The sequence below is a fragment of the Agelaius tricolor genome, unplaced genomic scaffold, assembly GCF_023055355.1.
Source record: "Agelaius tricolor isolate 1412-34295 unplaced genomic scaffold, bAgeTri1.0.p SCAF_11, whole genome shotgun sequence".
Classification (NCBI taxonomy): domain Eukaryota; kingdom Metazoa; phylum Chordata; class Aves; order Passeriformes; family Icteridae; genus Agelaius; species Agelaius tricolor.
In genome coordinates this window covers 793,891-819,720 of record NW_027269271.1, presented here as the reverse complement: position 1 = coordinate 819,720, position 25,830 = coordinate 793,891, and the positions used below count along the sequence as shown (strand labels likewise).

Below are 25,830 nucleotides of genomic sequence, written 5' to 3'. Positions count from 1 at the left end.
GGGGCAATGTCCCATTTTCCAGGTCCCTTCCTTTCCTTGCTTCCCACCTCCTAATGAGCCCCTGAGATTGTAGGAGGAGCAGAGCCTGGAGCTGGGAAGTGCTTGCCCGCCCGAAGCAGGCCAGGTCTGTTGGGATGTAATAAGTGTTGCCATGTGCATTTGGGTATTTTCCCTTCGCTGTGTGTCCCTGGCATCCCAATCCTTCCCTCCCCTTTCTGCCATGCGGACGTGGGAGCAGATATGTCACAGGCTCAGCTGTGATCCCCGGGAGAGGACTGTGCTCACGTGGATGGAGCATGCTGACCTCCAGACTCAGTGCCATGCCTGCAATTTTACAGGCTTAAAAAGAAGCAGGAAGCTGCTCAGGAAAGTATTTTAAAAACAAAACAAAAATCCAAACATTCCTACAATACTTCATGCCAAAATGCTTTTGTTACAGATTTAATTTTTTTTAAAGTTAACTTGAGTGTTTTGGGGGCGCTTTTTTACATTGCATTTTGCATTTTACCAGCTTGTTAATAGCAGCTCTCTGTGATCTCTGCTTTTGCTGCTGTAACATGAAGGCAGCGCCCTGACCGTAACAGCACTGATGAAATAATATGAAAAAAAGCAAAGTATGACCAAAACTAACAATTCCAAACCTGGCATTCCTGCTGTGGGAGGAGGGCTGTAACTGGGACACTATTGGAGAGTTGTAAAACAAAATACACGCTGAAATTTTCTTTTGAAATGGAAATTTGGAGCTGGTGCCAGCTCTGCTGCGGGCTCTGGCTCTCTGTGCAAGTGTTACACAAGCCAGACCTTGGGAAGCTGGAGAGGCTCTTTGGGATGGTGGGATTGCATCACGGTGGAGCTGCTTCCCACTGCCACACGAGGAGGGGGCACTCACCTGTTCACAGGGGCCACGGGATGGGCAGTGGCACAGGAGGTGTGCCAGTCTGCTGGGGGATTTGTGGGAAGAGCACAAATAAAATCTGGCAGATTTTGACTATGAGGAGAAGGAAGGAATTTTACTAATTTACTGAAACTGGACCCTGAAACTTTTCTATTTTCCTTAATCCATCAAGAGGGCACAGACATAAAAACACCATTAACCCAAATAAGCTTTGGCAGCAGCATTAGAGGGAGAAAGTAAAGATCACTGCAGAAAGGCAAGTCGAGGCATGACAGCCCTCTCTAGCTGGTGAGAGAGGGATTGTTTGGGGTTTTTCCTGTAAATGTAGTCAGTGCCTTTCAAGGTCAGCCTGCAAGAGCCAACAGTGATGGGATCTGCTGTGATCCCCAGAACATGAACATGTCTGGAGTGTGGGTGGTGTTTATGCCCTTCCCAAGGCAGGAGGCTGGGGTGGCCCACGTCCCCCTGTCCCTCCTGCCCTCACTTCCCTGCCTGGGGACTGGCAGAAGGGTTTTGCCCTGCTTGAGCAGCTTCAAAACCTGGTGGCAGACTCAGTCTCTGACAATCACGTTTCACCCGAGCAGGAGGAGGAAAGCTGCCTCAAGCAAAGACGCACAGTAAATTCAGATGGGTTGTGGGGCTGGGGCTTGTCTCCACCTCTTCTTCAGCCTGGAAGAAAGTCAGGGCAGGTCAGGGTTGAAGCACACTTGATTCCTGCCCTGGGCTTTGCAAGTTCATTCACCACATTCCTGGAATGAGAATGAATAACATAAATTCAGCATCTTTTTGCAGACAGCTTCCTCCCTTCCCTCCTGCAAGGGGACTCTCCACCTGGATCCAGTGCTCTGTGGGATGCTGGCAGCGTCACGGGGAGCAGATTTACAGGTTCTGGCTAGAGGGTTTCAGCCAAATTGTGCTCATTCAGAGATTTTCCATCTGAGCAGGAGCGAGTTTGTTCCCCCTGCCTGTGCTCTGGCTGCCCCCAGGCAGGACAGGAGGGAGGTGAACGTGTGGATCCTGTGGATGAGGAGCCAAGCTGGGTTTCCCTGCATCCCAGGAAAATGCCCAGAATGTCTGGGGGGAGCCAAGGCCAAATGCATCCTGGTGGGTGGGTGGGTGATGCTGATGGAGAAGGAGAAGATGGTGCTGTGGGGATATTGCAGCACTTGTGAGGTGCTGGATTATGTGTGTCCAGTCCCTTCCCTACCCCAGGGGCTCACTGAGAGTGTCCTGGAGGTGCATGTGGGGCACAGACACATGAAAGCTGGGCAGCCCCTGGGCACAGCACTGCTCCTGCTGCTGTGCCAGCCCTCAGAGCCACATTGCGCCATGGCCAGCCCGACCTCTGCCCACAGCACGTCCGGGGGGGCTGTGGCTCTGCCAGGGCTTAATGGCCAATTGCCCTGAGCTGAACTTTGCCACTGCAGCCTGGGTCTGAGTACAGCCCGTTCCTTGGGACACCCTTTCTTTCCCTGGAAAACCTGGGGGAGAGCCACCGGTGCAGGCTCTGCAGTGGCCACCCCTGGCTGCTCTCTGCAGTCCCACCGTGGCTCTGATGGGGTTTGAGGGCTGTGCTCAGCTCTCTGCAGCTGCTCTCCTGCCTTTGGTTGGCTGATCCCACTGCACGGAGGGATCCCTCCTGCCCCTGGGGCTCACACCGAGCTCTGCACCCTCGGAGGGATCGCTCCTGCCCCAGGGGCTTACACCAAGCTCTGCACCCTCGGAGGGATCGCTCCTGCCCCAGGGGCTCACACCAAGCTCTGCAGCCTCGGAGGGGTCACATCTGCCCCAGGGGCTCACACCGAGCTCTGCAGCCTCGGCCCTAGTGTGCAGCGCGCTGGGATCCCCCGGCCCGGGAAGTGGTCACAGGGACAATGGGGACATCCATTCCAGGTGGCAAGGACACAATCTGTAAACCTGTTTATCGCAGGCGTGACAGCGCTATCGGCCCTGCCTGATAAGGGCAGGAGCTCGGATGCCTTTTAAAGGAGAGGAGCGAGGAGTGGAGGGTTGGAGCTGCAGGGGCCGCGGCCTGGCGCTGACGTGCCGGGCCCTGGGCAGTGGCATGTGCTGCCTGACGGGCCCCAGCTCCTGCCAGCCCTCGGCACGCCCGTCCTCAGCTCCTCCATCTTCCCTTAGGCTCCTGCTAATCCTTCCTAAGCCCCCGTGCTCCCTCCAGAGCTGTGCACTGACCCTTGGGCAGCAGGGCTGGGTGCCCGGCGGGCGTGGGGCTGTCCCCTGGCTGCCTCCTCACCCCGGGATCCTCGTTTTGGGGGACAGATGTCCCCTGTTGCAGGCAGGGGGCTGCCCTGCTCGCTGTGTAGGACAGTCAGATCCACGCTGGCAGGCACTGCACATCCAGGAGGGCTGTGGAGAATAAATGAAATAAGAAAAAAAGTGTGTTGCCAGGTTTTGTGAAAGGCTCTTTCTGTTGCATCCCATCACAGGGAACTGCTCCCAGCCCATGAAGGGAAGCCCATGAAGGGAAGCGCAACCACTTTTTCCATGAAACTCCTGCCTACCACAAGGATCTGAGGCAGAACTGTTACAGCTGGGATGGCCATGGGCAGCAGCCATTCTTAACCACCAGCCCTGGCTGTGGGCTGTGTCTGGGACATGGGAGTTCCAGGGGTGGAAAAAGGAGAAGTGTGTCACCCTGGGGTGACCTTGTCACGAGGGACAGAGGGCCCTGGGCCTGTGGCTGCACATGGTGCACCAGCCAAGGCTCTGCAGGCCACACAGGGATCACTGATCTTTGGGCACACCAAGCCAGCAGCAGGGGATTTTCCCATAACCTCTTTTATTTCTGCCCCCCCCCCCCCCAACCTCTTCTTGCCCTGTAACAAATCCAAGGGGTCCTAGGTGCCAGAAAACATGAGAGCAGAGGAAGGCTTTCCAACTCCCCTTAGGAGCAGCTCTGTCTGGTCCATGAGTTTTTGTGGTATTTGTATCTGAATGAAGAAAAAAGAGCTGAGGGGAGTCGGCGCGGGGAGGGGGAGAGAGGTGAGCCAAAGGAGAGGCAGTCTGGAGGGAGTTATTCCTTATTTATTCCTCACTTTCCCTTAATCTCTGCACAAAGCTCTCTGCTTGCCCTGCCCTGGGCAGGGGTCCCAGCCTCGCACCTTTTGGGGGCTCCCGGTGGAGGCGATCCCTGTTCCAGGGCCAGCCCAAAGGCAAAGCCCCCCCGTGTCCCGCAGCCCCTGCCGGGCCCTGCGGAGCCGCTGCTGCCGGGACAGGGCTGCAGGAGCAGCTTTAGGATGGGCTTTAGGATGGGCTTTAGGATGGGCCTGCTTCGGACTCACTGCGGCCGAGGAGGGGATGCTGCAGGGATGCGGCTCCTGCTCCGTTCCCCGCAGCACTGAGGGAAGTGGCCGGGTTAAAGCCCGGCTTTATGGCGGGGGAAAGGCCCCGCACAGCCCCGGAGCGGGGACTGGGGCACGGGCAGGGCACGGGCAGTGCCCCGGGGCGGTGAGGCCGCCCCAGGCCGGAGGCTGCTGCCCTCCGCAGCTGAGGAAATCCCGAGGGCCGCAAGAAAATGGGTCACCTCCCGCCACTGGGGACACGGCCCCCTCGGCTGGGACACCCCCGGGCACTGCTGCAGGGGGCACGGCCCGTGCCAGAGACCTCCCCTGGCCGCTGAAAGGCGCCTTTGTCACCCGCTGCCAGGGAAACTCCAGCTCAGCCCTCGGGCAGGGATGGGCCCCTCCAGTTTCTGACGGAAAATGCATCCTTTGGTGAAAATTATTAATGTGCTCTCCGGGGAGAGGCACAGCAGGGTCGGGGGTGTCCCTCACGTGCCACCACCCCCCTGCCAGCACCCTGTGTCCCCTCGGCAGCGGGCTGTCCCCCCTGGCACTGGCCGTGCTGTCCCCACAGCAGCTCGGCCATCCCTGCTGGCTCCGCCTGTGGCACCCGAGTCACCTGTCACATCCCTGCCCTCCGTGCAGGAGCATGCCCAGCCTAAATCGGGGGAGATTAAGACACGACCAGCTAAAGCCACTTTGCTCCTGACCAGCATATCCGCTTGGGATTTAGCGCATTTGCAGGCAGGGATTCACACCTTTAGGTGATTTGTCTTAATTCCCCCCAGCCTCTATGTGTGAAAAGCCCTTGGCCGGCACCTTCTGGGTGCTGGTTCTGCAGCGTGGCAGTGCCCAGGCTTTCTCCTGGGCCCCCCCCACCCAGGCCACAGGGTGAATGCAGCCTTCTTCCTCCTCCTCTTGCACCCCTCAGCCCCCAGGGCTGGAACACCAGCTGAGGCCGCCTCACAGTGGGGAGGATTTAGACAGGAGACCCTTTTCAGGCTGTCCCTTTAGTGAATGACCTGCTGCAGGCACAGGGATGCTGTGGTGGCTCTGCCCGCTGCCCTGGGGTGCTTTAGGGCTGCAGCCACCCCGGGCACACAGAGGGACCCCAGGAGTGCTCTGGGACTGTTCTGGAGCGGGCAGCCACTCTTCTGGAAATCAGAAGCTCCACGAAACCCCAGCTCCTGCCCTCCCCGGTGGCTGCAGGCCCGGGCTGGGACACCCTGGCTCCGCAGTGGGGGACGCAGGGCTGAGCCCCTCCCGGGGGCCGTGGGGGCAACGCTGCCACCTGCCCCGCAGGGACCCCGCGGCCACAAAGCCACGCATTGTTGTGACAGCAGCTGGCCAAGGAGTGACAGGGGTGCCTGGGCCTTCCAGGGCCGCGGGGTGCAGGGGCTGTGGAGGAACCGCTGTCGGGCACCCCCGGGCCCCGTGCTGCCGGCAGGGTCACCGTGTCCCGTCCCGGAGCCCGGGTTCCCTTCCCAAGGCTGCGCCGGGGCCGGGCGGGAGCTTGGCAGCTGCAGCAGCTGCCGGCAGGGAATGGAATTCTGTGACAATGGCGGCGGAGCAGAGCCAGGCTGCCGCTGATGAATAATGCAGGGCTGCGCTGGCGGCGCGGCAGATGTCCTGTTTACCAACACGGCAGCTCCCCGGCCGCGGGCCCTGCGCCCCTGTCACCACCTCTGTCACCAGCCCTGTCACCCCTGCCCTGCGCCCACCGCAGTCCCGCCGCGGGGCACCATCCGGGCACAGAGGGGCTCCCCTGTCTCGCCACGGCATCCTGGCTCCTCGGGTATCCTCGCCCCGGCTTCACGGCTCCCTGAGCATCCCTTCGCAGCCGGAGGGGTTTTCGAGATGGGAGTTTCCATGGCAACAGAGAGGAATGGCGCCGGGAGCCGGGGGATGCGGGCGCTGGAGCCGGGCAGCGAGCGGGGCTGGGGCGGGGACGGGCTGCGCGCTCCCGCGGGCGGTGGGAGATGCCCGAGCCCCTCTGCGGCCGCTGGCCGTGACCGCCACCCCCCACTCATGTCCCGGACTCAGCCGGGAAGGCTCCCGGCCGGTGCCTTTGGAGCTGGTAAAACCCCACAAGTCGCGTCGCTCAACTACAACCTGTTTATTATGGAGGTTTTTTTCCCAAGCAAGGGAAGTCGGGAGCACTCGTGTCCCGATTTTAGCCTTTGGGGATGGGAGACAGGGCAGGGGGTGTTCTCTCCGCCGCCGGGGCCGGGCACCTGCTGCGCTGGGCTGGAGCCGGGCCGTGCCGAGCCGTACCGAGCCCGGCGTCGCTCGGCGGGCAGCCCCGCCCCGGCTCCCCCCGGGCGGCGGTGGGCGGGGGCCGGGCGGAGCGGGGCGCACGGCGCGGCACATCACAGCACGGCTCGGCACAGCACGGCTCGGCTCGGCTCGGCTCCGCTCTCCCGCCATGGCATCCAAGTGCCCCAAGTGCGACAAGACCGTGTACTTCGGTGAGCGCATCCCCGGGGCCCGGCCCCGCATCCCCTTCCCCGCCCCGAGACGCATCCCCGGGACCTCAGACCGCTCCCCCAGCCCAGAGCCGGCGCTCATCGCTGCCTTCCCCTCCCCCGAGCCCCGGTGCATCCCCCTTTGCCCCACTGGGATGTACCGCCCCGGTGTCCGCTCCGCCGCGCTCCCCGCGGGGCTCACCCGGGACCGGCCCGGCGGCGGCTCCTTCTCCCCCCGGGGCGGCCGCGGCCCCTCCGCTCCGCATCCCGGCCGTGCTGAGGCTGCTGCCCGCCGGCCCTGGGGCAGGGGCACAGAGGGTCTGGATGATCCCGGCCTTGCTGTGCTGAGGGGGGAGCAGGCGGTGAGGAGCCCGGGCTGGGCTGTGTGCCCGCACCTGGGGTGCTGAGAGGGGCTGGCTCCTGTCCCCAGGTGCTGCTGCCTTGGGTCAGGGGGACCCAGCCCACCCGACCCGGCCGGTACCGGGATGGGGCTCCCGTGATCCGGAGGATCTCTTGGGGCGGGGAAGTTAGCAGTGGCAGGTGCAAACAAAACCTCCTCGCGGCCGGTTTCTTTGATTCCCTGCGAACCTGGCCCCAGGTGTGCCCTTCACCCCTCCCTGTCTCGCCGCGCAGCCAGCCCCCAGCGGGCTGTTCCCAGCTGGGCGAGCTAACGAAGGGTTTGGGGTTTCTACGGGACTTTTTCAAAGGCAGCTCCTGGGCTCGGAGGTCCATCTCAGCACGCCTGGGCTGGGTTAGGGCAGCAGCGAGTCCCTGCAGGTCTCCGAGGGCCCTGCCTGGGGTTGTGGCCGGTCGGGATCTCTGGGAAGCGGGGCTGGCGTGTGTCCGGTCAGGCAGCGCGGGCTGAGCGCCGCCGCCCGGCTCGCAGCGAGGCTGGGGCAGCGGCGGATCCCATCCCCGGCCTTGGTGCCCCCGAGGAGCTGCCCCAGCCCGGAGCCTCCGGCGGGGACTCTGCCCTGGGTGAGCACCCTCGGGCCTGCACCGTGAGCTCGGGGTGGCCCTGGGGATGGATCCAGGACTCCAGCCCGAGCTGACCGCGGGGTGCAGCTGGCGCTGCCTCCCTACAGCCCTCCCTACCCATCTCCCCCCATGCTCCGGGGTCCAGCCCCTGTTGCCTCAGTGTGTTTGTTTGGTGGAGAAATACCAAATGATGTTTGAGCATTGGAGGCATCGGTGCTTTCATTCTTTTCCGGCCATCTCCAAGTAAACACAGGGAAATAGGAATTTGCTGTCTTCCTCCTTTAAATAAACCTATTTGTGTGTGGGTGGGAAGGGCTTGGCCCCTTGGATGTCTTTCTTTGTATGAATCTTTTCCTTTTTAAGCAAAAAATAGTGCCTCCCCAGCCAGCTGGGCACTGACCCGGGAGCAGAGTTGCTCCTCTGGCTCCAGGGATGAGCCTGCCCTGCGTAGGGGGGTCGGGGCTGGGCTCAGGGACCCGAGGAGGAGGCCAGGCTGTGCCAGGAGGAGAAGCACCAGCCCCCAGCAGTGTCCCTGCTCTTTTTCCTCCCATGTCCTGGGGCACATGTGGGTCTCCTGAGGATGTGGTCTGGGGGGGAACAAGGCTGTACCCCCTGCCCCAGCTGCTCTCCCCCGAGGGTTTCTGTGGGTGCCGTGGTCCCTGTCCCGGGCTCTGCTGCTCCCTGCCCTGGAGGCAGGTGCCTGGCAGCGGGGCAGTGCCAGCCCCCATCCCACACCTTCCCGCAGGGAATGCTGCCCCCGAGGGAGACCTGGGGAGAGGAGGTAGCGCTGAGCTGAAACGGGAGCAAAAAACTTCTCTGTGCTTAGAGCTGAGGAACCTCGGGTTTCCCTTGAGGAACCGCCCAGGCTCTGGAAGAATAAACCTGAGTCCGTTTATTCAATGCATGGAAGCTCCATGCAAATCCTGAGCCGTCTTTCCGGGGTGCGGATCCCGGGCGTGCTCCGCTGGGAAGGCGATGGGAGCTCCGCGTCCGGGCTTTGGTGTCGCTCCTGAATTCCTGGGCCGGCCCGAAGCTTAGCGGGGAGGTGATTCATAAAGCCCCGCTTGTTCGGGAGCCTCCCTGGCCGTGCTGAATGAGCGCTGGCAGCTCGGGCTGCCCGAATGCCTGGGATTGCAGCCCCGGTCATGTGTGAGAGACGCCGCCGGCTCCCGTCCCGGCCCCGCGCAGCCGAGCGGCTCCCAGCGCCCGCACTCCCGGGTACCCATGGAAAACTCATTTCCAGCATGCCTGTTGCTTCATGCTCCCTGGAAAAATCCAATGGGCTCCTCCCTGCGCAGTCAGGAGGATGTGGGCGTTTCCTGAGCTACAGAATGAGCTTTTTTCCTTTAAAAAGCACGGGGAAATATAAAAATAGTTTTTTGGCTTTTTTCCCTTTTTTAATTTTTTTTTTTTTTTGAAAGGAGGTCTGTGACATTGTTTCCAGGAACGGCTGGGGCTAACTTTCCTGATTTGGGAGGCTGGCTGGATGCAGTGAATGTTTGAGAGTCAGGAGCAGCCGGGGAGCGGGGCCATTCCGGTCCCGTCCCCGCGGGCAGGTGGCAGCGCTGGGCTCGGGGCTGGCTTCGGGCTCTCACTGCTGCCAGGAAGCTCCGGGGGAACCAGAGTCTCCTGCAGCCAAACAGCCACACATTTCCCCAGCTCCCTTTCGCATTGCTAAGCCTTAAATGAGTTTTGCAGGGTCACCGGGAGCCCTGGCCAAGTCTGTCCGCCTCCCATCCTTTCTTCCCAGAGCAGCAGGGGATTGAGGCAGCAGGGGGTTTCCTGTTTTCCCGTCCCGAGCACGGGGCAGGCACAAGCCCCAGGGATGCTGCAAGCACACGTGCGGCGGCTCCGGCTGCGGGCGGCTCTTGGGGCGCTCGCTGCCCGGGCTGGGGGCTGTGAGGCTGAGGGGAGGCTGCTGCTGCTCTGTTGGTTCCGAAAGGGGCATCGCCAAAGCAGGTGGGAGTCACTCAGTAGCCCCCAGGCTTAAAGCTGCTCTCCAGCGCTGGTTTGGCGGTGGGATTCCAGAGGGGCGCTGAGGACACGGACACATCCAGCTGGGAAATGAGGAAGGCTCGAGCCCAGCGTGCTGCCAGGGGCCCACAGCAGGTGCCGGGGCACCCCGGGGGCACACGGGGTGCAGCCAGGTCCGGGGTGCTCTCCCTGCCGAGCACGGCACCGCCGGGGCCGCCCGGCGAAATTCAAGCTGCAGAAGCCACTCTGCAATTAATGAGTAACCGCTGTGCTTGGCTCCGGGCAGGGAGACGGTGGGGCAGGAGCGGCAGGAGGGCTGGATTCCCATTCCAGCCGTCCCTAACAAAGGAAGCGGCTCTCCAGGCCGTGGGGGCACTGCCCTGCAGCACGGAGCGGGATGGGCCCCTCGGGAACTGCCTCCTCCCGGGCCTGGGAGCGTCAGGGCACCGTGCAGAGTGGTAACTAAGGATGCTCCACTTCCCTGCTCCCCGCGCAGAGCCCTGCCCATGGGAGGGATGCCTCTGTGGGAAGCTGAAGAACAGGCTGATTAGCATTAGTTTTTCCCTCAGGAAAAAAGCACGGGCTACAGAAAATGGTCTGTGGGAGTGTGGAACGGGGCAGTGTGAGGACTGGGTCCTCTTGCTCTTGTGTCCTGGGCTTTGCTGGGGCTCCTGGCAGGGTGGTGCTGGCAGTGCCAGCAGTGGGAGTGGTGCTGCCCCAGGGCTGTGGGTGCTGAGGGCGGCCCTGTGCAACCCAGGGCTGGTCTGGGTTGGTGTCTGGGTTATGGAGTCCTGCAGCCGTGTCCCAGCTTCTAGGCAGACAGAGAGCCCCATGTTCCCATCCACCCTCCCTCCCTGGCAGGAGCACAGGGATGGGGAGAGGTGAGGTGATGGGACTGGAAAGGAAAGGCAGGGAAAGGTGGAGCAGGAACACCCAAGCAAGGAGTAATGGAAAATCTGTCACACCAGTGTTGCAATCAAACACAGAGCCTGGAGCATGAGCCATGCTGCCACTCCTGGTTGTGGTGGTGCCCATTGCTCCTGCCAAGGGCCCTGGTGCTACCAGGGAGGTGATGGTGGGAGATGGGTCCTGGCATGAAGATGGGGAGAGCTGTCCCACCGTCCTGCTGTGCACTTGCTGGTGGGGAGCTCCAGTGCTGTAGCCCCTGAGCATCCTCAGCCCTGGGCTGAACCCTGCTTGGAGCTGTGGGGGCCCAGCAGGGTGGGGAGGTGAGGAGCCATGGGGCAGGAGGGGTGCTTTGACAAGCTTGGCTGCTCCAGCGTGTCCCAGAATCCTGCTCTTGCTGAAACGGGCCAGGAAACTGTCTTATTCTCCCGGCACTGCCTGCCAGAGATGACATCTCAGAGTGCAGAAAGAAGGAACAGTGTGCTCTGAGCCAGCAGCTACCCAGGGAGTGTTTGGTGTGTGCCTGCCTGTGCCCGGCTCTCACTGCCTGCTCTGCCCTGCCTGTGTGCTGGGTGAGGGCAGGGCTGCAGGTGGGCCTCTGATTGTTGTGGTGGTGTCCCTCGGCAGTGTGGGCTGCATCCCCTGCCCTCCCTGGGGTCCTGCCTGCCATGCCTCACATGCAGGGCTGCCATGGAAAGCAGCTGATTCCTTGGGCTCAGCCCTGGCTGAACCCAGTGCCTGGCTGGAAACATTGCTGATCCTCCCCCAGCACAGACACAGCCAGGCTGCCCAACCTCACACACATCTCATTCAGATGCTGCTTGATGAAGCCCTATGGAAAATGGTGGGGGACTTGCTGGAGGCTGCCCTGCAAACCAGAGCAGGAGATTCCTCCTGGCCAGGGAATTGCCTGCAGTAGGTGAGGCTGTGGCAGAGGAGAGGCAGGGAGCAGCAGGGGACGGGAGCAGTGCTGAGCACCAAGGCTGGGGTGGAAATCAAACAACCTTCCCTTGCACCCAAGTGGCTCAGCTACACGGGGGCTCAAGCCCTTGTCTCTCCCCTTGGCTGGAAGTGGGATCCCCCCTGGGATATTCCCTGTTCCCCCTGGCTGTGCTCTGCAGCAAGGCCGTACTGAGCTGGCTTTGTTGCACACTTGGAGGGAGCCCAGAGAGCTGGAGGGCTGCCTTGCCTTGCCTTGCTGCAGGGAAGCTAAATATATATGTTTGGCCACAAATCAGGGTGCGGTGTGAGCGTCAGCACCGGCTGTGGATGGGGGAGAGGAGCTGTGCCAGGGCTGGGATGGGCTGGGGCATGGGAGGGCACTGCAGACACTGGGCAGGGCAGCGTGCCTGGGATATGGCCTGGCATGGCAAGGGCAGGAAATCCTCAACCTGTCCTTCCACCTTTTCCATCTCCTGGCCACGTAGTGAGGAACTGGGGAAGGGATGAGGCTGCTGGCTCATGGCTCTCGGCTTTGTTTCCAGCCATTTACCAGGCTCCTTTCCTTGCACTTTTCTTTCTCCATTCCTTTGTGTCTGCAACTGCTCTGAAGTGAATCTACAGTCAGTCTGACAGCATCCCTCTCTGACAGGGATGCCTGTCTCTGGATCCCTGTGGGGATTTGGCATCCTTACTGCCAGACTGGGCTTTGTCAGCCCTCCCCCGTGCCCTGCCAGGGCTGTGGTGGATGGATGGGGCACAGCCCAGCCCTTGCAGAGATGCAGCTGCAGTTGTGGTTCCTTTCGCTGAATAAGGCTCCGCCTGGGAGCAGCACTGACGTCAGGCTGTGGAAATACCTGTGCGAGGGCCTGGGGCCGGCTCCATGCGGCCGGCGGCACAGAAACTGGGAGGAGGGATGCTCCCTTCCCACCCTGAGAAGATGCACCCACCTCTGGCCTGTGCCAGCTGCTTTGTCTGGGCACGGCGGGTAATTAAAGGCTGAGCCGCGTTGTCTGTGGGGCGGGGCTGCTGTGGAGCCATGGGATCAGTGTGCCTTGACAGCCCCCTCGGCTGCTTGCCTGCTCCTGCCGTCCCTCGCAGCGTGGGTGCATCCCCTGCACGGAGCAAACCCACCCCACAGCCTGCACAGAGCAAACCCACCCCACAGCCTGCACAGAGCAAACCCACCCTACAGCCTGCACAGAGCAAACCCACCCTACAGCCTGCACAGAGCAAACCCACCCCACAGCCTGCACAGAGCAAACCCACCCTACAGCCTGCACAGAGCAAACCCACCCCACAGCCTGCACGGAGCAAACCCACCCTACAGCCTGCACGGAGCAAACCCACCCCACAGCCTGCACGGAGCAAACCCACCCCACAGCCTGCACGGAGCAAACCCACCCCACAGCCTGCACGGAGCAAACCCACCCCACAGCCTGCACGGAGCAAACCCACCCCACAGCCTGCACGGAGCAAACCCACCCCACAGCCTGCACGGAGCAAACCCACCCCACAGCCTGCACGGAGCAAACCCACCCCACAGCCTGCACAGAGCAAACCCACCCTACAGCCTGCACGGAGCAAACCCACCCCACAGCCTGCACGGAGCAAACCCACCCCACAGCCTTTGCGTCCTGCAGCCAGACGTGTCCCCGGCTGTGCCTCCACCTCTCCTCGGGCTGTTTCCTCTGGGCACCCTGTGCCCACCCATCCATGGGCATCCCGTGCCTACCCACGCAGGGCTGGCAAACCCCCCGAGCCACACACATGTGGTAGAGGCCAAATTCCTGCAGTCAAGCATCCTCACCCCTGCCCTTCCAGGGCTGCTGCCCAGCTGGTTTAGAGCTGGCAGCTGCAGGGCTGAGTGTGCAGGGGGGATTCGGAGGCCAGAGCAGGATGTGCTGGGAGAGCAGGGGGATCAGCACGGCCATGGGTGGCAGAGGCTGGCTGCAGTGACACGTGTGCCCCGTGCCATCGTCCCCTGCTCCCTGCTCGGAGCTGGGCACGGCCCGCACTGCCCGCCCGGGCGGCTCTGAGGGGCTGCCCCGGCAGCAGGCGGATGTGGCCAGAGCCTTTTCCTCTGGAGCTGATGCAACAGCGGAGCAGCTGTGGCCGAGTGACAGGAAATCTGGGCGCTGGTCCCTTCCCTCCGCGGTGATTTATGGGATGGTGTGGCCGCAGGCTGCTGCCCTGGAAATGGGCCGGAGCGGCTCCAAGCTGCTTCCTCTGCTCGGTGCAAACAATGCCTTCTGGAAAGCCATCCCGGCTGTGCCGGTCCCGGATGCATCCCCCGGGAATCCTTGTTTGCAGCCAGAGGATGCCCGAGCGGCCCCTGGGCGGCATTTCCATCATTTCCATCTGGAGGCGAGGGCAGCCCCCGTGGTTCCCGGGCTGTCCCTGTGCCCGGGGTGCTCCGGGTGCTCTCCCGTCCCTCCTGCCCGTGCCCCGCTGGGATCCCTCTGGCTCTGCGTGCCTCAGGGAAGCATCGGCAGGGGGGTGCATCTGGCAGGGAGGAGCCAGGATTTCCATCTGCTGAATGTGGTTTTTTTTTGTTGTTGTTTTTTCTTGGGGTGGGGGGGGGGGGTCATTGGGGGAGCATTTTGTATCGCGGGAGCAGGAAGGAGCTGGTGGGGGCTGTGGCCAGCTATAATTGCCATGGCCTCTGGAAAACATCCGCCGGGAGCTTCCTCCTTGCTTTGTACCCGTGGCGGCGCTGGGTCGGGGCAGGGGGAGCACAGCCCGGCCTGGCTGTGTGTGCATCCACCGTGACACAGCCCAGCGGCTCCTTGGCCCCGAGCCCCTGGCTCGGCTTTCAGCCCATCACGCTTGGTTTCCTGCCCTGGTCACCCGGGGAGGAACCTTCCTGCTGGAGGGCTGGGAGGATGCAGGGCTCCTGCAGTGCCCCCACGGCAGTGGGGTGCTGGGACCTCCATATTCCCCTGGTTTTGGGGAATCCCTGGGCTGTTCACCCTGCAGCTGGTTCTCTGCTCCCAGATGAGGGCTGCAGAGGAAAAGGAGGGCAGCTCTGGCCCTGGTCCCTTCCTCGTGTGCTGCCTTCTGTGAGGGGCTAGGGAGACACGGGCCCTCCCGAGCCCCTGGGCTTGGAGCCAGCAGGGAATAGCCCTGGAAATGCTGGGCAGGCAGGCCCAGCATTTCCCTGGGGGGAAACCTGGTGGGGCATCCCTTGGCCCTGCTGTCTGCTCCTGCCTGGGTTTGGTTCTACAGCCTGTGTGTCATCAGCAGGAGGTGGATTTGGAGTTTCTTCCAACCGATGTGAGTCCCCAGAGTCCATCTCTTGTGTGCTTGCTTGGGGTGCTCTCAGGAGTCTCCTGTGCACCCTGGTGCAATGGCTGTGGCTCTGCTCTGTCACACTGCCCCTCCCTCCCACCCTGGCTTTGCACTGAGATGGAATTTTTGGGTGATGATGGCATTGTTTCGGCTTATCTTGGCCCTGTGACGTGCCCCGGATGCAGCTGTTTGCCTTGGGAGGAGGGTGGCTCTAGAAGCCAGGACCTGCCCTTTGGGGAGCTCTTGACCGCCGTCTCAACTGGATGCAAACAGGTGACATTTGCTGAGGTCCTGGGGGGAAACCCAACATCGCGGAGGAGGTCTTCTCGTGGAGTGCAGCCAGCTCTGGTTGCACTTTTATTTGCTTGTTAAATATTTTATTTGGCTCTCTTGATTTAGTTTTACGGTGGCTTTAACGGGCTCACACTGTTTTCCAGCTGTCTCTGCACATGTGCAGGGCAGAGGGAGGGCCAGCAGGAATTCGTGGGGGGCACAAGGCAGCCCGTGGCCGCCCAGGAGCTGGGAGGGAGAGGGGATGGTGCAAGGCTGGGGATGCAAGAGGAGCATTGGCAGCCTGTGCTGCCTCCCAGGGTGCTCCTGGACACCTACAGCTCAGGGCCAGATGGAAGGATTGTGTTTGTATTCATACAACCAGTCTCAAAGCGTTTGCCTTGCCTGAATTTGCCCACTGGTGCTTTGTCACTGTTTTCAGTGCTGGCAGCCAGTTGCTCTGCAGGTTTGTGGCCGTGCAAGGACGGCGGCTGTGTGCTCATCCACACATCGTGCCTGTTCCCGGGCTGGGGGCAAGGGGCAGGTGTTTTCCAGGCCACATGTCCATCCTGGGTGACAGTGAAGGCCATCTGCCATCCCCTCCTCCTGGGAGCATCTCTGGAGCTGCGCCTGAGGCTCCCAGCCCGGGGAGAGGCTGGCTGTGCGTGGGGGGAGTGTGACTGCAGGGGCGGGGTGGGCATGGAAACGCCAAATATTTGAATGGGAGTGAAGTCATTCCGGGTAGCGTGGCGGGTAAAAATAGCCAGGGGAGCAGGGAAGAAAACGCTACCGTTGCTGGACTGGCGTGTGGGAAAGCGTGGCTGTGAGACAGCAGCTGGGGGGTGTCCTGCTTCCAGCTGGGACAGGGTTAATGTTCTTCTTAAGAGCTGGTGCTGGGACAGGGTTAATGTTCTTCATAGCTGGTGTCATGCTGTGAGGGGTCAGAGACCCGGGGTTGTGCCCACATCCCACAGGGCTGCAGGGGCTCTGGGGGCTGCAGCACCGTGGCTCCTGTTCCCTGCAGCGTGGCTGAGTGCACAGGGTGAGCAGGCCCCCTTGAGCGAGTGCAGCCCCTCTGGGGTGCAGCCCCCCTGGTTCCCAGGCCTGGCTTCCCCCGGGGCCTCGGCGGGTGCTGGGCAGTGGCTCACCCCTCTCTCGTGTCCCCTGCAGCTGAGAAGGTGTCTTCCCTGGGCAAGGACTGGCACAAGTTCTGCCTGAAGTGTGAGCGCTGCAACAAGACCCTGACCCCGGGTGGGCACGCCGAGGTAAGAGCTGCCAGGGCAGGCAGGGTGGGAGCCGTGCTGGCACTGGGGGGGCCTGGCGGGACGAAAATCCCAAAGCCAGGGCTGGGGCCGATATCTGATGCCATGTGGAGGCGCTGTCCCTGCAGCATGCAAGCCCAGGAGAGCACACTGAGGCTTCAAACGCTGCTGCTGCAACTCAGAGTGCTCTTGTGCACAGCCCTGGGCGAGCCACAGAGTGGTGCTGGCACCACGTGTGGTGACACTGCTGTCACCCCGGGCTCCCAGGCAGCTGTGGTGGGGGTTGGCATGCCCCAGTAAGCACTTGAAGCTCCATGCGCTGGGCAGACTTGTTTGGGCATCGCACAGCTTTGGAGAGGTTTGTGTGCTGAGAGCCTGCACTGACCTGTGGTTAAAAACACCGAAAACGGGGAATGCCTGGGTTACCATGGCAACGAGAGCTCGGCACTGGTGCTCTCTGTGCCCGGAGCCTGTGCTGGAGTGTGATGCCACTGCCCTGCACTGGGGAGTGTGAGGTGCCATGCTGCTGGCTGCAGCTGCTTGGGCTTAGGAGCCACTGTGTTTCTGCTGTGCAGTGTCCCTGTGTGACACCCTGGGTTTGCACAACACCTGTCATTCCACAGTGTCAACAGCTCCTTAGCTTGGCTCTAGCAGGCAGAACAGCTGGGCACCAGCAGGGACAGCTGTGTGGGTGGCCCACAGCCCGTGGGGAAGTGGGGCCTGTCCTGCCAGCGAGGTGGATCTGTGCTCCAGACCGGGTTAAGCCCAGAAGATTTGCTGCTTCTCCATATAAGGTTGGATTCTGTTCCCATAGGAGATGGCAGCCAAGCCCCACTGACTCTGCCGATGGCAGATTTGGCCCTTCCCTGCTTTTTCTCCCTCCTTTTGAGGAGGCCAGGGTGGAAAGGTGTCGCGGGGAGACCAGTTAAATGTTTACCCTCCCCTCTGGCATGGCAACACTGCGAGCACACTCATATTTATGCCTTGCTTTGGCACGGCCCCTCTGCTCAGCTGCCACCCTGCCCTGCATGGGCAGCACTCCTTGCCTTGCAGCAGAGGGATGGAGGGCAGGAGCATGGGGCAGGAGCAGGGCTGAGTGGGGCCAAGCAGAAGATGGGGTGGGATTCTGCCTGAGCACAGGCTTCCAGTGGGTTTTATACCCAGGGCAGTGTGTGTGGCAGCCCTGCTGGCCCCCTGCTCCAGCCACAAACACTCTTTCTTTTCTCTTGGACTGGGTTCCAGCTGGCCCATGAGAAACGGGGAGTTCTGGGGCTTATCGCCTGCCTCCTGCCTTCCTGTGATAATCACCCCAGACGATAGCGGGGTCGATAGCAGCTGGGCTGGGACCAGAGCCCGTGCGGGGCCTCTGATCTTGGGCCAAGATGAGGGAACGGTGAAGCTGAGCTCCCACGGTGCTCTGAGCATGGAGAGTGGCCTGGCTGTGCACAGCATGCTGAGGGGCTGAGGCAATGCTGTGCTGGCTCCAGTGCCACGTGGCTGGGCCAGGGCATGGAGGTGCCCATGGCTAAGCTGCCATGGCCACTGGTGCTCCAGCCCCAGGGCATGACCTGTGCACAGCAGCCTGAGTGCTTGATGCAGGTGAAACCCCCAAGTGTTTGGTGCAGGTGAAACCCCTGAGTGCTTGATGCAGGTGGAACCCCTGAGTGCTTGATGCAGGTGAAACCCCCAAGTGCTTGATGCAGGTGAAACCCCCGAGTGCTTGATGCAGGTGGAACCCCCGAGTGTTTGATGCAGGTGAAACCCCTGAGTGTTTGATGCAGGTGAAGCCCCCGAGTGCTCAGGCCAGGTTAGGCTGGTGCTGCACACCCAGAACTGGGTGCATTTTAGGGTGCTGGCATGGCCGTGGTGGTCTCTGAACAGCAGAGGATGAAGGTGCTCCTGAGGGAGCCATGGTCACTGCTCCTAACGCTGCCCTCTCTCCCCAGCACGATGGGAAGCCCTTCTGCCACAAGCCCTGTTATGCCACACTGTTTGGCCCCAAAGGTACGTCCCTGTGTGTCCCCCCTGCCTGGGGTGCTGGGCCTGGGGCTGCAGGAGGGGCCAGGTCCCCTCATCCCCACTGGTGGCCCCAGCAACATCCCAGAAGCCAGCCTAGCATGGGCTGAGCATTGAGCAAGCAAATTGCAGTCCCAGGCCAGCTGTCTGCTTGTGCAGAGGGAGAGAAGAGATGCTGGAGGGAAGGAAGGAGGGAGGGAGGGAGGGAGGAATCTATTCTGAGAGCTGCCTTTTTTTTTTTTTTTTAATATTTAAAAAACCAAATTCCCATTCAAACAGAAGGTGGAGTTAGTCTCCTATCCCAGAGGTGGCTGGAGGAAGCCTGGGTCAGGAGAAAGCAAGCTGGGGCTGAAGTGCAGCAGTGGCCCCTGGCTCAGCGGGGCTGGGGGAGGAGGGACAGGGGGCTGGGGGGACAGTGGAGACCCCGAGGGCTCCCAGGTCACTGCAGGATCTCTGTGCCCCTCTGCAGGGGTGAACATCGGCGGGGCCGGCTCCTACATCTACGACAAGCCGCAGATCGAGGGGCAGACTGCCCCGGGACCCATCGAGCACCCCGTGAAGGTGGAGGAGAGGAAGGTGAACGCTGCACCTCCCAAGGGACCCAGCAAAGGTGAGGGGCAGGGCAGGACAGGCAGCCTGGCCCTTTGCCATGGGGCAGCCAGCGCAGAGCCACCGTGCCTGGTGACGGTGTGAGTGCAGGGTTTGTGTGTGGGGCCCACCCCACCCTGCTGTGTCCTGGCTGAGATGTCCCCCCACTTCCCAGGCACATGTCCTCTTCTCTTCCAGCCTCCAGTGTCACCACCTTCACCGGGGAGCCCAACATGTGCCCGCGCTGCGGCAAGAGGGTCTACTTTGGTAAGGTGACAAGTGGGCAGTGCGTGCTTGCCTTGGGGTGGCATGGCCCCACAGGATGGCATGGCCCCACAGGGTGGGATGGCCCCACAGGATGACATGGCCCTGCAGGGTGGCATGGCCCCGCAGGGTGGCGTGGCCCCGCAGGGTGGCATGGCCCCGCAGGATGGCATGGCTCCACAGGGTGACATGGCCCCACAGGGTGGCATGGCCCCATGGGAATGGGCTCTGTGCAGGAACCCTGGGCCATGCAGAGAGGCTGGGAGTGGGGTTTGGATCTGAGAGGGGTTTGTGGGTACAGAGGGATGTGCCTGAGGGGCCTTCAGGGATGGGTCCTCTTGGATATACTCCTGGTGCAGGGCTTTATCTGCATTGTATCCCCTGCTGTGTCACCTCCCATGTGGTAATAGCTGTGCTCAGCTATCCCCTGTCACCTGTGAGGCACCAGAGGGGTGGGAGGGATGTGGGAGGCTGGAGATGCTGAGGGCTCTCCTGGGATTTTGTGATATCCCTGTGGGGAATGCTCCCCCTTGGCATATTGCAGGGGGCTGGTGTGACACTCTCTCCTTGTCCCACTCCAGCTGAGAAGGTGACTTCTCTGGGGAAGGACTGGCACCGTCCCTGCCTACGCTGTGAGCGCTGCAGCAAGACGCTGACCCCGGGGGGACACGCCGAGGTAAGGGGGTGCCAGCCTCAGAACCCTGGCCTGCACACCTGGGGATGCCAGCAGGGCATGGCTGAGATGTCCCAGGCCACCCTGATGGCACCCACTGCCTTTGCAGGAGGGCAGGGCTGGGAGGAGCACCCCCTCAGCCTGGGGAAGTGCTGGGGTTGTTGGGGTGTCTGCAGGGGAAGAGCACAAGAGGTGGGCACGCCCTGGGCACTGGATTTTCCCTGGCCCCCAGCCCAGGTGACAGGTTTTTCTCTCTGCCCCACACAGCACGATGGACAGCCCTACTGCCACAAGCCCTGCTATGGGATCCTCTTCGGGCCAAAGGGTGAGTGAGAGCCTGGGGGCACAAGGGGGGACCCAGACCAGGCACACGTGCCCCTGTCAATGCTCGTGCCACCAGCCAGAGGGGACATCTCCCTGGAGCATGCCTCTTAGAGTAACATCCTTGAGCCAGGTCTAATAAGCTCTTGGAGGCCTATAATACACCCAAGATAGCTCAGCTACCCTTGGAGGCATAAAAATCATCAGGATGGCTGCTGTTGCAGTGTTGGATACAAAAAGGTTTAATAAAAGGTAAAATAACAAACAGAAAAACCAAGCCAGGTGCTAGACGTTCTTGCTCCTGGTAAAACACTTTACAAAAGCCTTTAGTTTCTTTGTTCATGTCCTTTTCTAGTTAATTTCCCAGGTGGGACTTTTTGGCTTCTGTCCAAATTGTGTCCTTAAGTTTGAGGTGAAGTCCCCCAAGTCCTATGAAGTGTCTTTTCACTTAATCAAGGAGAGAAACTTCTGGGCTTCTTTCCTTTTAAGGGGACAAAAGATAGGTTTGTCACTCCATCAACAAAGAGCAACTCCTACACCTGCCACCTTCCTGCCCTGTCCTCACCCTGCTGTTTCTTGCCCCGTACAGGTGTCAACACCGGAGCTGTGGGGAGCTACATCTACGACAAAGACCCTGAGGCGAAGAACCAGCCCTAGGTGGCATCCCCGCCCTGCCGCACGCTCTGTGCCCCTCCTGTACTAACCTGCTGCTCCCAGCCCGAGCAGAGCCTCACCAGGCTGCCCACGGAGCTGTGCCCTCTCTGCTGTCCCTACTCCCGGCAGGACAGCCCTGCCCCTGGTTATTATCATGTCTCTAATATAAGCTTCAGTGTTTTAAGGCTAAGGTAGAAGGTATCTCTGGTGGTTCCCAATGCACTCTGCCCTCCCCAGCCCTCCCACAGCCCCCGAGTGTGAGAGGCAGCAGGGCAGCTCTGGGGGTGTCCCCGTGGGCAGGGGATGGCGGATGGCACCCAAAGGGCTGAGGATGGGGGAAGGTGGTGGCAGGACTCTCACCACGGGAGGGTGCTCCAGGCTGTCCCTCAGTGCTTGGGGCTGGGGTGAGGGTTCCCAGCCCTCTTCCTCACCAGCTGCTGGAGATGTGTGACACCTGGCAGCACTGCCCTTCTCCTGGACCTTCCCAGCTCCATGCCCTGGCTCTCACTGCCCCTGGGTCCCACCACTGGCCCACTCCACTGTTGGGTCTGGCAGCTCCCTACATCCCTGTCTTTGAATCCCTGTAGGGGCACCCGGGCAGGTGCCCCAGCCTGCTCTGCGGGCTGCTTTAGGTTGGTGTCCCCAGCCTGATCCCCCCAGAGCCCCAGCCTGTGCCGGGGGCACCTGGCAGCTGTGGCCCGGGGGAGGGAGGGGGCTCCCCTCTCCCCACCTTTGGAGGACAGAGCGCATTGGGCTGCTGGCCTGGGCAGCAGGACCCCCCCTGCTTCCCAGAGCTGGATGTTTCTCGTTGTTGTTTATTTATAAGCAGTTGTAAATGTGCTCCTTGCTTTGGAGAATGACACGTGCCCCCTCTCACCCGTCCCCTGTGCACGCCCAGCCCTGCTGCTGCCCAGGAGAGCAGGGGGAGCTGGGGCAGCGAGCCCTGTCTGCCAGCACCCCGCTCTCTGCAGGCTCCCTGCGCGGCTGCAGGGCTGACTTTTGTTATTTGCTGACAATAAAGGTTTTGAGAGATGTGCTGTGCAGCTCAGCTCCGGGCGGAGGTGGGGGAGGCTGCAAACACCACACAGCATCCCTCGGGTGCCATGACCAGGTGGGACCTTGCTGCCCCATCCCAGCTGGCTCCTCCTGGGGCCGGCCTGAGGAGCTCCAGCGGAGCCCGAGCTCCTCCGAGGAGCTGTTCCTGTGCTATGAGCACAACAGCCTTGTAGGAAGCTGCAGCTGCAGACAGGATGGGGTGCGGTGGGATGGGTCCTTCCCAGTTTTGGGGAGTGGGAAACCAGTGGAGAGAAGTTAAAGAGCAGATGCCATTGCTCCCCCCAGCCCGGGCTCGCTGAGCAGGCACAGTGCCTGAGTGGGGCTGTCCTCGGGAAAGCTCGGCCTGGCAGCAGCAGGGCAGGAATGCAGTGTGGGGCATTGCCCAGCCCCTGGAGGCTGCCCTGTCCCCAGCCAGATCGCAGCCCTGCTGCCAGGCCTGCTTTTAGACATCCAGCTGTTCCCCTCGGAGCTGGGGCTGCCAAGCCAAACACGGGCTCTGGGAACTGCTGCTCGGGCCCGTCCCTCCTGTCACGTTCCTGCAAGAGCCCCGTGGGGCTCCCTGCTGGCCGTGCCCCTGGGGACCCGGCCATGCCCCCGGCCCGTCCGCTGGGGAAAGCAGAGCCGCGGTGCCCGCGATGGCCGGAGCCAGCCCCAGCCGCAGCCCCGGGCCGTGCAGAAGGGGCTGCTTGGCAGCCACGGGCACAGCACAGCTGGGAAATGCAGCGGGCACAGCTGCGGGACGGGACGGGGCCGGCAGGGAGCAGCGGCTTTTCCCTGCTGGCAGCAATCCCAGGGCACGGAGCCTTTTCCCAGGCACGGAGGGCTCGGCAGCGCAGCTCCCGGCTCGGGAACCGGCTCAGTGTGTTCGTGTTTTGGTGCGGTTTCCATGGAGACCTGACCCCGGGATGCTTTAGGGACAAGGCTGCGGTGTAAATCAGAGCGGTGTCGCTCTCGGCTCCTCCCCTGACCCTCAGCTCGGCCCTCGGAGCCACAATTTGCCAAGTTTGCCCCGTGCAGCAGCAGCGGTGCTGAGCTGCGGGGTGCCCATCGCTCCTCCGGGGCCCAGCAGAGCTGCCAGCAACGCCCTCAGCACCAATCCATCTCCCCTTGCAACTCTTACTTCCCATCATTAATTAACGAGCTTAATAAGCCAGCCTCTCTGCTAGCCTGTGGCCGTGGCCTGCAGCAGGGAGCTTCCCTGATGGCCTGCCAGGCTGATTCTCCTCCCCATGCTGTGCACCAGCCAGGCTCAGCAATGCCAGCAGGATCCCACCATGGACTGGCTTCCCCCTCGATTCCTTTCTCTTTCTTTCTTTCTTTCTTTCTTTCTTTCTTTCTTTCTTTCTTTCTTTCTTTCTTTCTTTCTTTCTTTCTTTCTTTCTTTTTTTTTTTTTTTTTTTAATCCTTACATTTTCTTTTCCCCGTGAGAGTTTTGCTGAAGGAATGCAATGAAATCAAAAATAGACAAAATTCAGCTCTGCTACCCCATGGAGTGCTGGGAAGCCTGCAAATATTGCAGCATCCTGCTACGCCACAGGGCACAACCTGGCTGCTCAGGCTCTGGGTGGGCAATGTCCCCCACCCTCAGGTAGGTGGAGGCACTGGGTGCCCCTCATGACACAAAGTGTCCCCAGGTACAGCAGGTGCCCCCAGGGTGGGTGTTAAGAGCAGGAACCTGAAGGCTGTAGGAGGGCTTTGGGGTCCTGTATGGGATTATCTGTGTGTGCTATGGGGCTGGGGCTGTCCCTGTGCTCATGGGTCAGTATGGGGACCGTAGCACAGACACAGCAGAGTGGCACTTTGCTCAAGCAGGGAAGGCAGCTCTGGCCTCTAATCCTTGATGCATTTTTGTATTTATTTTTGGGAGGCCTATGTGAGCTTAAAGTGCTCCTTTACTTGAGGCTTGGAAAACATCCTTCCCCTCAGGGATGTCAAATATTTTTTTTTTTTTTCAGCTTGGACTTGCTAGTGGGATAAAAAAGTCGGAGGGCCCTGGTGATTACAGACAAGCTCTCCAGGGTACAGATGAAAATAGAGAACAAAGTGGATGCAGCTTTGCTTGGAAATCCCCCAAGCCCTGTGAATTTGTCCTGGGCCATTTCACTTGCTGGCTCCCAGGTTTCCTGGTCAAACTATTCTGAGGGCAGTGTGGGTGATGGCTGCCAGCCTGGGTGTCCCCAAGCTGCAGGAGGAGCAGGATTGTCACCTACTGGTGTTTCTCAACACGAAGCTGAGGGTGCCTGTGCCACCAGAAACGGGGCTGCACAGCTTGTGCTGTCCTTCATGGCCCAGAAAAGGGATGGAGAGTGCACAAAGGCTGTTCCCAGAGAGGCACAGCACACATGGGAAACCCAGGAAAGGAGCTGGTAGGGGTGGGAATGATGAGGGCAGCCCTGGGTACCTCTGAGCTGGTCCATTCAGGGAAGGGGATGCAGCCATCATGGTGTGGAGGGCTCCTGAAATGCAGGGAGACAGCAGGACAGGATGGCTGGGGGACACCAGGGGCCAGAGCAGCACAGCCGGGCAGGAAAGCCAGACAGATTGAAAGCATTTGCTGGGAAGTCAATAAACAGGAGCCAAAAGGGACGAAGTGCTGGAAGATGTGATTTAAGATGGGATATTGAAAGTGACCCAGTAAGCACAGCTTGTTTCCACACGGCCCAGAGCTGGCTCAGCTGCTCCCTGGAGTCAGCAGAGGGGCTCTCCTGGCCCGGCTGAGCTTTGGCCTGGTCCCAGTGGGACATTAAAGAACTGGGTGTAAATACTGGAGAGGGTGTGGGTGGGCAGGCAGGGATGAAGAAGGAGGAATGGCACAAAACCAACCAGAGGAGAAGGACTTGGGCTGTAAATCCCCCTGGCAGTGCAGTGCCCTGCAGTGTCACACAGGGAGAGCTGCTGGTGCAGGCTCTGGCTGTGGCCCTGCTGAGGGTGCTGCTGGCTCCCCCTCACCAGTGTTGCTGCCTGGGGACATCCATGAGGGAGCACCCCAGGATGCAGGCAGAGCTCTGCATCAGCCTTTAGGTTTACAGCAGGGTGAGCAGCTGGGAACCATCCCTGGGAGCTCGAGGGGCTACTGGAGCGCCCAGGGCCAGAGGAAGGGAGTACCTGGGGGTACTGGGGGAGGAGTACCTGTGCCGGGATGGAGGAGTGCAGGCTACTAATGTGAGCAAAGCTGTGACTCCTCCTCCTCCTCTCTCCTGCTCTGCCCTGGCCCTCTGTTGTGCCTGGGGATGTCAGAGCACAGTAATCACATCCTTTTCACCTTCCTGCTCCACTTCCACAGTGTGCCCACGCTGAGCTGTGTGCTCACAGAGAGAGCAAACACTTTTGCACCCCTTTGCCTCACCTACAGTGAATTTTTAACCAGGAATAAAAGGTGTGGCATCAACAGCCTGGAGCCAGCCCAGGGGAAGTGGTACTGCCAGGGAGGCTGGGGAGGTGATCCCTGGCACAGATCCCCTGAGAGTAGCCCCTGAATGCTGTCCACAGTCCCTGCCAGCCCCAGCACCCATGTGCATCTCCCTGGCAGGCAGAGAAAACCCCTCCTGGACACTGGGCAGCTCTCCAAAGCAGCAGACTTTGCTTCCTTGGCAATCCTGGCCCCATTCGATAGCCACAATAAAAACAGCCAGGCCATGCCAGGAAAATGTACCAAATCCTCCCCCATCAGGATTTAGCCAGGAGGTTTCCTTGGGCTGCCACTAATGGAAACTTGCAGAAAAGAGCAGATGGCAGCAGAGACTTTGGCCAGACTGTACTCAGGGAGACTGGAGGAGCCTGGGTGGAATTGGAGGAGATTTTCCACATCTTGGCAGGGTTGGAAGGGTGGACAAGGGCTGCCACACCCTTTTGTCCCAGGGATGGAAGCTGCACCGTGTCCCTGTTGTTCCCCACGTGGGCAGCCCTGCGTGCTCCATCCATGCTGAGGCGGGAGCAGCTCCGTGTTTGTTGTTGCTCGTGCAGTGTAACATTAACC

The 25,830-nt window shown here is 61.1% G+C and overlaps 1 protein-coding gene across 1 annotated transcript; it reads left to right on the top strand.

The window, feature by feature from the left end:
• The first annotated feature begins 6,505 nt into the window (after positions 1–6,505).
• On the top strand, positions 6,506–21,830 carry LOC139594091 (cysteine-rich protein 2). The gene is made up of 8 exons (XM_071435703.1): positions 6,506–6,665; positions 16,191–16,285; positions 18,229–18,286; positions 18,768–18,908; positions 19,085–19,153; positions 19,732–19,826; positions 20,091–20,148; positions 20,734–21,830. Exons 1-8 carry the CDS (start codon positions 6,623–6,625, stop codon positions 20,799–20,801), a joined length of 627 nt encoding a protein of 208 aa, XP_071291804.1. The 5' UTR covers positions 6,506–6,622; the 3' UTR covers positions 20,802–21,830.
• Positions 21,831–25,830: the final 4,000 nt, after the last annotated feature.

Excerpts from the sequence above, each read along its gene's own strand:
- LOC139594091 (XM_071435703.1), top strand. The coding sequence starts at position 6,623 with ATGGCATCCAAGTGCCCCAAGTGCGACAAGACCGTGTACTTCG. Across the intron at positions 19,827-20,090 it reads CCCCGGGGGGACACGCCGAG|CACGATGGACAGCCCTACTG; the intron begins GTAAGGGGGTGC and ends TGCCCCACACAG. Across the intron at positions 20,149-20,733 it reads GATCCTCTTCGGGCCAAAGG|GTGTCAACACCGGAGCTGTG; the intron begins GTGAGTGAGAGC and ends TGCCCCGTACAG.